Source organism: Phaenicophaeus curvirostris, chromosome 17 (genome assembly GCF_032191515.1).
Source record: "Phaenicophaeus curvirostris isolate KB17595 chromosome 17, BPBGC_Pcur_1.0, whole genome shotgun sequence".
Taxonomy (NCBI): domain Eukaryota; kingdom Metazoa; phylum Chordata; class Aves; order Cuculiformes; family Cuculidae; genus Phaenicophaeus; species Phaenicophaeus curvirostris.
Window position 1 is genome coordinate 7,691,412 of NC_091408.1, and position 11,579 is coordinate 7,702,990.

Sequence of the window (11,579 nt, forward strand, 5' to 3'; positions counted from 1 at the left end):
GGCCAAGAGCCATGTGGTGTTGTGGTGGAGCTGGACAGTCACCTTAGCAAGCACCTGAATCTGTTATCTGTTGGAAGGTACAGCAGCTTGGGGTATATTTGTATGGTACAAAGGGAAGTTTTATGCCACAGGTCCCTTTTTCCCAGTCACCTTTCTACTTCTGGTCCCCCTTGCCCTGTGCCTTCAAGCCCCAAAGCCCTTCCTTTTCTCAGTCCTCCATCCTCTGCCACTCTCCCTGAAAATAATTAGGGGATGAGGGTGGCTGAGGCAGAGAGCTGGGCATCGGTGAGGTTGGTGGCTTGGAGGGAACATATGTCTATGTCCTGGGAGGCCACTTTCTAGGACATACAGAAGAACATTCCTGGTAGGGCTCGGCAGACCACTTAGGGCTGTGATCAAAAGATCAAAGATGTGGTGTTCTTGCAGCAGGGCAAGAAGCAGGGTGCCACTGCCTTCCCTCCTGCCCTGGCCCTGACAGCAGACTTTTAGCCATCTTCTGCAATGAACTCCCTTCTTGTAAAGGGCTGGAAACATCACACTTCTTCCCCAAAGGGTCTCTCCTAGTTTGATATTGAAATGCCCCATCCATCTGCTCCCCAGGAAGACCCAAAAGTAGCGATGGAAGCCCCAGCACTAGATCTACCAATATTTCAGAAGTAGCCTCATGCCCCTTAGCACCCACTAATGCTTGTGTGCATCTGCAGCAGGGAAGAAGCTAGTCAGCAGGTTAAAAACAAGGAAAGAAAAGAAGAGGGACTTTGTGCCACTGGTGTAAATATCAAAACACAACGTTTACTTGAGTTCCTTGTGGCTGGGGACAGAAGATGGGGACCCACTGCTTCAGGGCAGCTGCACCACCGACCATCGGGTAGGAGATGACTCTTAGGGTTGCACGGGGCTGACAGTGGCTCTCATACCTGTCCGGCTGATCCACGCTTCGAGGACTGCCTCTGCTTGTACAGTCCATGGCAGCTAAACGCACCTGGGGTTTCTCGAGCAGACCTGCATTGGAGTAAACCTCTTAAATTATTTATTTATTTATTTATTACTATTATTATTCTATTTTTAATTGTATGTCAGAATGGATGCAGGTGGTCACTGTTACCAGTATTTATTTATTCTTCTTTTTTTAAGCGATAAGTTATTTTTTGAACCTGTTTGTTTGTTTGAATGTATCCATGCAACTGTTCTTGTGTAAAGGTTTACAGCGCTGGCCCCTCTCAGCGAGGTGGCTGGAGGAGTGATGGTCACTCCTGCTGCTGATGCTTCCCTGTGGCTGTGCTCTCTGGAGAAGGGCAGAAAGGCCAGAGGGATGCAGGGCAGAGCTGTTTGTCTGTTTTCATATTAAAACCTAAGGTTTCTCGGTAGATTTGTTCAGGAATGCAATGGATGTCACTAGAGAAATGGATTTAGGACATGATGGAGGTGATGGCAAGGGTCTGCTCACTGGCTGGCTGAGCGAAGGCCAGTTTGCAGCCCTGCAAGGGGAAGTCTCACGCCGGCCAGGTGCCAGCTGGCTGCTGCTGCTGTTTTCCTTGGCTCCACAGTCAGCGCACATCCCGAAACCAAGCTGCTCTGCTCAGGCACTACTGGTTTCCCTGGGAGGATGCCGTCGCTAGGACTCCCCTGCCGTGTTTATTGCTGCGCGATGACCCACCCATGGAAAAACTAAAGAAATGAGGCCGTGAGAGAGTGATTTGCGCTGAAGATGCTTGCAAAATCCGGCCTCTGGTGACAGGACCTAACCAAGTCTGTGTGCATATGTGTACGTATACGTGTGTCTGTGTGTATATGTGCACATGTGCATATACCTAGGAGTTTCCCTCAGTGGTGGTATTTATTTTTTAACTTATTTAAGACTTTTAGTACAACCTGGATCATCACCTTCCCTGTCGGTGGACAACTGGGTTTTCCATTGGTTTGTGAGAAGCCCATGAGCTTTTCTGTCTCTGTGCCTTTGCCAGCACTTTTTTTTGTTGTTATTTCATTCATTCACTGCTTTTATGGACTTTTGCTTCTCAGATTCCTGCTGGTGCTCTCAGCAAAGAGCAGTGTTCACCTGGTGGAAAGGAAACTTGATCATTCCAGAGCATGGTGAATAGTTGCTTGACTGTGGCTGGCTGCATGAGGGATGCCCCAGGGCTGGCCATGGCCTCACCCAGGGCAGCAAAGCTTCAGGAAAAGGTCTCAGCTGTTTTTTGGAGGCCCTGTCTCAGAGGGGTTTGCTTTTCTTAGACACAGAGGCTCTTTCCCTCCCACGCTTTTGTTTCCATCCCGCAAGCACGCTGGTTGCCTTTCCCCGGCAGAGCGCGCATCGCATCACTGCTCCCAGATGTCCCCCTCACCCCAGTCTTGTGTTGTCAGCTTTCTTCACCCTCTGGACCAGCCTTGGCTCTGGGTTTGTAACATTGAGTGGGTCTCATCCCACCTCTCCCAACCCGAGTTTTGGGTCCAGGCTCCCAAAAACCCTAGACAATCTCAGCAGGTTTGCTGGAAAGCAAAGATAAGGGATAGTTCAAAGCACTGTTGTGGTCTTTCTTTACTTCATGGGTTACAGCACTCAGCTGAGCTTTGCTTTATGTTGACTGCAATTTCTCTCTGTTTTTGTTGTTTTGGGGGACTGAACTTGTACCAAACTTGTCTGCAACAACCAATCACTGTTATTTTGCTATGCATTGTACATATATTGAACAGGCTGAGAGGACTTGGCCTCTATTTAATATTTATTTCTTCTATTTATTGAGCATTACTTTTTAAAAGCTATTTGGGTCTTGCTGTTGGGTCTATGATGGTGGGAGCCTTTGAGATGTTGCCATATACATTGGAGAGAAGTTATTGGAGAGGTCACCTGTCACCTGCTGGTATGGAAGCGTCTGGCAGACAAATTAGGCTCATTTGGAGCCCAACCACCTGTGATTTAGGGAGGAACCTTACTTAGATGGAGATGAGCAAGGCAGGGGAAAATACTTAGTCTTGGACCAGCTTCCATTGACAAATCACAACCCCCTGGAAAGGTGCTGTAAGTTTGGAGGAAACTGGTAGTGAGGGAGGAATAACCCTGCTCTTCCTCCCCCATGCTGCGTAGGGGACCACCAAAGACCCCCAGAGATGTCTGATCTCCCACCACTGACCCTCTTTTGGCCCTCGGGGGGGGAGGGGGGTCTTGTTGCCCTTTCATTGATGCTAGGAAAGGGGTAGGGTTAAAGTGACATGCCATGTTCTCTACCAAGAAGCAAGGATGTCCACCCTGTCCCATCCCGAGACCCTCCTCTTCATGCCATGTCCTACTCTGCCCCCTTCCCTGAGCTCTGTGCCAGAGCCAGTAGCATTGCTTAGACGTGAGCTCAGGAAACATGGTCAGGACAGGACTGGGGAGGTCTCTCCTGTCATCTCCAACACAAGCTGGAGTTTGCTGCAGGCTTCTACCCTAGCTCCGAAAAAATCTTGAGATGTGTTAAAAATCAGAACCTGCCCCAGTGTTGCTCTGCTGACACCATGGCCATTGTCCTCCTCACCTGAGTGGGAGGTGTTTGTGGTCCATGGACAGAGGTGCTAGGGCTGGTGGAGCGTGGACATGGCTCTGGTGTCAGCAGGCATGTGCTCAAGCTGGGCTGTTCCCACGGAGTTAGCCAGGAGCTATCAGGATATTTGTTTGAGAAAGGGACAGATTCAGGTGCCTGAGTGAAGACTTTTCCTAGCAGTGTCCAGCGGGGTTTTATTACCTCTTTACAAAAGAACAAATAATTCTCATGACTTTGCTGCTACCTGGAAGTTTGCACATGGCCAGGAGGGTCTCTGAGGCACTGGCACATCCGCTGTTGTAGGAACAGCTTCATGGTCAAGCATCCCGGCTTTGGGGCTATTGCCTGGACCTCACTGGCCTGGGGGCAGCTCTTTGCCTTCAAAACCCAGGGAATGAGATTTAGAACAAAAGCCAAGATGTGAGAAAAGCTGCAAGGGAAATATTGTCTCTGTTTTCTCTCCTGTTGGTCAATTCCTCACCAAATGACATCAGCGCTTCTGTTCATTTGACTCCATTGTAAAACTCCCTTTGCTCTCCATTGAAAAGCATAACTGTATTCTTTAGTCTTCTTGGGGTATTTGAGTTGTTAGCCTGGTTAGAAAAAGGGTTCCAATAAAGGTTTGGACAGTATTTCCATCTCATTGCAGCCCTGTTTGTCATGTTCCTTTTGGATTGACTGTGCGCGATAGGATATTTTAGGTTGTTTCAGCTGCTCTGCAGGGAAGGGCATGTGCCTGCGCTCCCAGCTGCTGAGGACTGGCTCCTCGGGGCACTGGCTGAAGCAAAAAAAGTTGTGGGCTAGTATTTCTGGCAGCTCTCCTTTCCCTGCTGGGCCAGGCTTTCATTGCCCTTTGCCAGGCACTTTGGATCTTCCCCACCCTGTTCAGGCACTGGTTGCCCAAGCCAGAAACGCAGCCAGCTCCCCAAGGAGCTCACTGTTTGGACTCACTGGTGGTCTCCTTGGGGCTGTGCACTTCCCTGCCTGCACAACCCTCTCTCCGAGCCCTGCATGGTGCTCCCACACCACAGGATCCCCCTTCAATCCGCATCTCAGCAGAAGCCAGGGCGCTCCTTCATGAGCAACGGGGCGGTGGGGACTCTCCAGCACCCAGATGATGCCTCTCACCCTGGGGTGCTCCCTTGGACTGACTGGAAGCCCCACAGGGGAGAAGAAGCACTGGAGCAGGTCCACGTGCTGTTCCAAATAAGACCCAAATGGGCATCCAGGAACAGTCTGGCTGCTGCATTCCTAGGTCATTTGGAAGCGAAGGGAGGCGGTGAGGCCACTCCACGCTCCCCAGAACTGATGTCGTGGGGCCAGCTTGGCAGCAAGAGGCAGCTGGGAGATTTGGAGTGACAACAGGAGCTAAATTGAGATGGCCCAGAGAGGACAAGAGCCCTCAAGAGGGGACGTGTGACTAATCAGGATAAACAAGGCGACAGGGAGGATTCCTGGCCAGGGAGGGAGGATGGCCCAGGGCTACACTGGGAATGTTGGGGAGGCACCTGGAAACACGACAGGATCATGGGGCTGCCTGAAACCTCCTCAGGGCTTACCCCCCTCTGCTCATGGGACGGGGTTTGCTCGAGCAGGTGCGGAGCTGGGCGCTGCAGTGATCCTGCTCCTCAGCCACAATGAGAGGTGCCTGGCTGAGCTCAGGCTTGGTGAGTGGTGATGTCCCCCAGGATGCTCTGCTGTCCCCCCTAGGCAAAGGAAGCCAGGCAGGGCAAGGGGACAGAGGGAGGTGCTCTGTCCCTCTGCTGGCAGCTGCCTCCCTGCACTCAGGGGTGCTCAGCCAGCACCTGGGTCCTCCCCAGACATCTCCTTGGTCCACAGGAGACCCCCACAATACCTGGCTGTCCCCACACATGGAGGGGTGAAGGAACCGATCACAGATGAGCAGCCCTGCCCCGCACCAAGGAGGGGCAGCTCCCTCCCCCAGTGATGCTGTGTTGGTGCGGTGTGATTAATGCCGTTGGAGTGACCGGTGGCTGAATTGCCGTGCGGCCTGTGCTGCATTAAAGTCTTCCTGCTGTAATTATTTCCATCAAGTCTATTAGAAAAATTGCAGATGCTGGAGAGAAGGCACATAGGCAGAGCCAGGAGGGGAGGATGCAGCACGAGGAAGTGGCTCCATATGCATTCTGAGCTTCATTGATGACATCCCATCCTTCAGCGCATCCCGCTGCCCACCCAAGCCGTGCCAGAACCACCTCCTCGGGGAGCCCCTTGCTGCTACCAGGTACTCCCTGCTTGCGTGGTCGGGGCTGTGTCACTCAGGTGGATGCTTGCCGGGAGCTCACCTGCCGCCGCCACCGCCGCGCCTCTTCCCACGGCGTGCTGCCCGCTCCCCACTGCTGCCCTGTAATTAGCCCCACCACTGCGCGGCTGTGATTAGCGCCTCGCCCTGCCCGCGCACGGCACGCAGTGGGGCGAGGAGGAGGAAGGTCTCGTCTCCCATACGAGGAAAGGCTGAAAGAGTTGGGCTTGTTCAGTCTGGTGAAGAGAATGCTCCAGGGAGACCTTAGAGCAGCTTCCAGTACTGAAAGGGGCTCCAGGACAGCTGGGGAGGGACTCTGGATTAGGGATGGGATAATGAGGAATGGTTTTGAACTGAAAGAGTGGATATTCAGATTAGATATTAGGAAGAAATTTTTCACTGTGCGTATGGTGAGGCCGTGGCCCAGGTTGCCTGGAGCAGTGCTGGCTGCCCCATCCCTGGAGGTGCTCAAGGCCGGGTTGGATGAAGCTTTGAGCAACCTGATCCAGTGGGAGATGTCTCTGCCTATGGCAGAAATTTGGAACTGGAAGGGCTTTAATGTCCCTTACAGCCCAAACCTTTCTGTTATTTCTATGAAGGTGCTGAGCAGCACCACAAGGACCCTGCCCACCTGCTGCCTGGGGTCCCTCTCCTCCCTGCAGTTATTTTTCCTGGTCTGACCAACGAATGTGACCCAGAAAGCAGGTCTGGTGATGGACATCCCTTGGAGCACATCTTTCTTCCTGCAACCCACAGTCCCACTCACACCCAAGGTCTGTGGGCAGCCCTGGGTGACCAAGATGCTGCATGGTAATGGTCGCAGAAGGGGTCTGTCCTCTGCCCCTGCATCACCCAGACCCTCACCCGTAGGGTCCCACCACCCTCCCAGTGCCCCGCGATGGGTGCCACCAGTGACCCATTTCCCAGTACAGTGGGCTGCTTGGTGACACAGGGACACGTGGCTTTACAGTGAGGGGAGCAGCCTGCCCAGCTCCACCAAGAAGGTATTTTTAACAGGTGACACTGGGGTGAAAGCAGCTGGTCCTGAGCTCGGGGGCTATTTTGGGTGCAGGGCAGTAGGAGGGGTGGCGGGGGCCAGGGCAGCTGCTGAAACACTGTGGCCCTGCGGCAGCCGGGATCCTCGGGCCGGCAGGAGAGGTCAGATGCCGCAGCCCAGATTCTCCACGGCTGTTTCATCCTTTCCAAAATACTTGGCTGACAGGGCAGGAATTGCAAAACACACACCCCCCTCCTCCCAAATCCGTATAAATAGCACTCGCCCGGTGGCTGGAAGGTTAGAGAAGTTTCTCGGCTCCGAGCTCAGGCATTTATTGCCGCTCTCTCCCAGGAGCGGCAGGGAAAGTCGCACATAAAGTGCTGGGGAGCGAGAGGGGAGAGAGAAGCTTTTTAATCTGCGGATATTTGGTTTTATTATTTTTTTTTTTCCCCTCTCCCAACGAGAAGTTTTATTTTCCCCTCCCCGGTCCCTGGGATCACAGCCAGACAGGAAGCATTTTCTCTTGGCCACAGAGCTCTCTCCGTCCTTCCTGCACTCCTCCAGCTCCCAGTGATTCAGCCCTGAATTGATTTTCTCCGTCATCCATCACCTGGTGCTGGGGAAGGAGGGGACCATCCCCACAGCACCCATCGCCAGCCGCACGCCTTCGTCCCGCCCGGGGTGGATGCGTCTCCTCCGGGACAGGCTCTCTGGGCAAGTTTGCAGCCAGGAGCGGCCGCGCAGAGGCTGAGGCTCTGTGGAAGAGCCCCAGGAACACGCTCAGACCCTTCGGAAGGAAGCCATGGCCGACAGCCAGATGCCCTTCTCCTGCCATTACCCCAGCAGGCGCAGCATCCGCGACCCTTTCCGGGAGCCCGGCTTGACCTCACGTCTGCTGGACGATGATTTCGGCATGTCACCCTTCCCCGGGGACCTGACAGCGGACTGGCCCGACTGGGCTCGGCCACGGCTCACCACCACCTGGCCGGGGCCCCTGCGCACCGGCATGGCCCGTGCCTCCACCATGGCCCCCGGCTACGGCGCCCGCTTCGGGGGGTACCCCGAGAGCCGCAGCCCCGTGCCTTTCCCCGCGAGCCCTGGAAGGTGTGCGTCAACGTGCACAGCTTCAAACCTGAGGAGCTGACAGTCAAGACCAAGGATGGCTACGTTGAGGTGTCAGGTGAGAGCACTGGGGAAGAGGAGGATGGGGCATGAAAACCAGTCGGTCTTGTCCTGCCCATGCCAGCTCAAGAAACTGCTGTAAAATGCAAAATTGCCTTTATTTTATTCTAGCGGTGGCAGCTCCATGCTTGGGAGCAGGACCAAGGCTGTGAAAGAGCTTTGGGGCTGCCCCATGGGCAGTTCGGGGGTGCCATGGGGGGACCTGACTCACAAACTATGATGATTTGCTGCAAAAGAGAAAAGGACAAGCCTCCTTTGGGGTCGATCTCCCTGCTTTCCACCCGGGCAGCCAGGGAGGCACCGCTGCAGTCAGTAGCACCCTACAGCAGGCTGCCAAGAGGGGCCCCAGCTTGGCTGGGTTAATTATAGCCAGGGTGAGGCTGGCGCAGAGGGAGATTCCCTTTAAAGGGGCCAAGGGAGAGGCAACTCCAGTGCTGGGAAGCCGGGGGCAGCCATCCTGCAGCCCCCACCCCAGCCCAGTCCCAAGATGCCCCAGCTTTGGGATGAGTCGGACAGAAGCACGTCCCTAAAAATTGAATTAGTGGTGGGGACAGTGAGTGCGGGGTGCACCACATCTGGGGTGCCCATGGGTGCCCAGTGCTGAGCATCCCCTCAGCCAACATCCTGCATTGCCCCCAAGCACCCCTGGCCAAGGTTCCCAGGGAGGGTTGGGCGCTGCCGTGTAGCACAGCCCTGGGTATTTATTTGGGACTTGCAGCATCACAGCAGGAAAACCAGAGGTCGGGGGGGTCCAGGCTGCAACTGGTATGGTTTTAACTTCAGAGATGCTCAAGGCATGGGAACCCCCAGCCTGACAGCAGCAGCGCAGGGGAGCCCAGTCTGAGGAGGGGAAAAGAGGAGGATGCTGCCATATCCAAAGATTTTATCACATATGGGGGGTTTCTCTCAAGCCCTGGTTCCTGACAGCCTGCAAGACCCCAGGCTCTTACTGGAAATACGATTTTGCTGTGTCCATCATCTCCTTCTCAACACAGGAGAGGCTCCCTGAGCCTTCCCAAGAGGGATGGGTTTGCACTGGGGAAGGGAAGAAGAGTTCCTTAGAAGAATTTCCTGTCAGGTTTTGTTGTTGTTTGTTGGGAAAAAATAATCTCCCAGTGAGGTTGGTAACATGGGTATTGCCCTTCCCTGCAGGCAAACACGAGGAGCAGCAGGTGGAAGGAGGGATCGTCTCCAAGAACTTCACCAAGAAAATCCAGTAGGTACCAAAGGAGATGGGGCATAGGGGGCTGCCACATCCCCTCAACCAGCACCCAAATATCGCTGTGTGGACCTCGTCCCTGCAGCGCAGGTGGCTTGCAGGCAGCACCGGGGTGCCCCTGGCAGCAAAGGGCTAAGCTTTGCCAGCTCATGCGTGCAGGGAGTCCTGTGCCTGTTTTCCCCTCAAAATCTGCCCTTTTGTAGCATGTGCCTGGCTGCTTCGGGCCACATGGTATTTTCTGGAGGGAGGTAAAAGAGGGGGAGGTCTTTTTCTGGGTGCTTTGTCAGTCTCCTCCAGGCCCGGGGCTGTGTTTGGAGCTGGCAGGGGCCCCAGGAGCAGGAGGGGTGGAAGGAGCTGCGGGGTTCAGCAGGGCATGATGGGCTGACACCATCATCAGCCCCAAAATACATCCCTCTGTGCGAATGTGTATCTATGTATCTCTCTATCTGAATGATGTCAGTTAGATTACTATCGTGTTGACTCACTGCGACGGCAAGAACAACAACAGCAAAGAGCAGGGAGGAAAGGCGAATCTGGAGACAGGCAAGCCCCAACTGTGGCTCTTCACCCACGCCAGGACAGACCCCTGGCCTCGGGGCTCATGAGGTTAACAGGGAGAATCAGCAAAGCCTAGAGCATGGGAAGGGTTTCCTCAGCTGGCTGCTGCTCAGCTTTGCTTTTCCACCCCAAAGGAGCCCTGTGCATCCCAAACTCCCACGGGAAAGCTGGGGTGAGCACCACACTCCCTCCTGCTCAGCACTCGGCAGCCGGCGGCTCCTTTTACGGGCAAGGCTTGCGGCTGACGCGGGCTGCAGCGCGGCGATGATTTACTCCTGCTCTGCAGAAGCCAGGGCGGCACAAGTGGTGGGTGACATCCCGTCAAACACATCTGCCGGGGAGATTAAACAGAGCGCCCAGAGGGGCCAGACTGGCTGGGAGGCCACTTTAAATATCTCCAGCACATTCCCAGGTGCTACATTAATAACACGGGCTTTGCCGACTCCTGAGCTGGGGCTGCTGGCTCAGCATCGATGGTTCCCATGCGTGGGGGTCCTGTGTGGGCTTCCTAGGGATTGCTGTCCACCAGGGATGTGGCATTGCTCTGAGTCGGCAGCTGCCCCAGCCCCCCATCTCCTAAACCATCTCATCTTTCCTTCCCTCCTGCAGGCTGCCCTATGAGGTGGACCCCATCACGGTCTTCGCCTCCTTGTCACCGGAGGGGCTGCTGATCATCGAGGCTCCCCAGATTCCTCCCTACCAGCCGTACGGCGAGGGCAGCTGCAGCAGCGAGATCCCTGTTGAGAGCCAGGAGGCCACCTGTGCCTGACCTGCACCCCTCCTGCACCCCGGCATCCCTCCTCCCCTCTCCCTTCTCCCCTGGACCCCCCGGTCCCCTGTGGTGCAGCATCCTGACAGCCTCCGGCAAGGGTGACGGGTGCCGCTCGCAGGGACGGCAGCACCCACCACCCCACAGGGGGACCAGCTGAGAGCCGGGGCACGCGTGCCGGGTGTCAGGCCACCGCTCCTGTGGGCTTGTAGTGGTCTGAGGTGCCGGTAGAGATTTTGTGGCCATGGAGCCGAGCAGAATGGATGTCCTCGTTACAGTTATTTTTCACTCAGAGTCGCTCGGATGAGATATTTATAATAGCAAAAAGGGGCCCTTTTTTTTTCTCTAAAAATGTTGTGGAACCCCATAGCCCAATACCTTTTACTCCTCAGTGGGTTGGGGTTTTTAACCACCTCTCTGCAAAGGACACGCATCCGGCGGTGGAGCTTGATGGCACGGCCTCCGTCCTGAGAAACACAAACCGTCCGCATGTTTTGAACGTTGGTTTTTGGATTTTTTTCTTTTTTTTTTTTTCAAAAGAGAACTTGTGCTTCTACTTGTTAAACCTGAGGAATAAAACCTAGTCGATGTTCTTAGCCTCCACTTGTCTTGGCTGAACCTGGCAGGGTGGGTGTGGGGTCGTGGGAGGACAGTGGCAAGAGGGGGGATGCCACCGTGTGCCATCTCCTCACCCAGCATGGGGGAGAAGGAGAAGAGAGATATAAGGGGATGTTTGCACTGATGGGCAGCTGAAGCATTTGCTCAAGCCTTTTCTGCAGCCTGTGGATGCTAAATCCCAGCTAACACCAAGCTGGGGAGGCACTGAGCCTGGCCAGGACCTTGGGCTCGTCCTTTCCTTATCCTCTTGAGGGATCACAACTGTTTTTTCTTGCTTGAGGATTCTAAATCAGCCTTTGAGGTGGGAAAGGTGTGTTTGCACTATTCCCATTTCCATCTCACCCTGCCAGCTCCCTACTGGCAGCCCTGCCGGGACACACTTTCCAGCTAATTCCCCAGCAGAGGTACCAGCAAATGGCTTATGCTGAGCTCCGATCAGAGCCTTAAAACCA

General features: G+C 54.7%; 1 protein-coding gene across 1 annotated transcript; it reads left to right on the top strand.

Annotated features, from left to right (window-relative positions):
• Nucleotides 1-7,069: 7,069 nt before the first annotated feature.
• On the top strand, nt 7,070-11,101 carry HSPB8 (heat shock protein family B (small) member 8). Its single transcript, XM_069871297.1, is given in 4 exon segments — nt 7,070-7,869; nt 7,872-7,961; nt 9,116-9,179; nt 10,350-11,101. Coding segments are annotated over 4 exon segments (600 nt in total). The 5' UTR covers nt 7,070-7,583; the 3' UTR covers nt 10,510-11,101.
• The last annotated feature ends 478 nt before the right edge of the window (nt 11,102-11,579 follow it).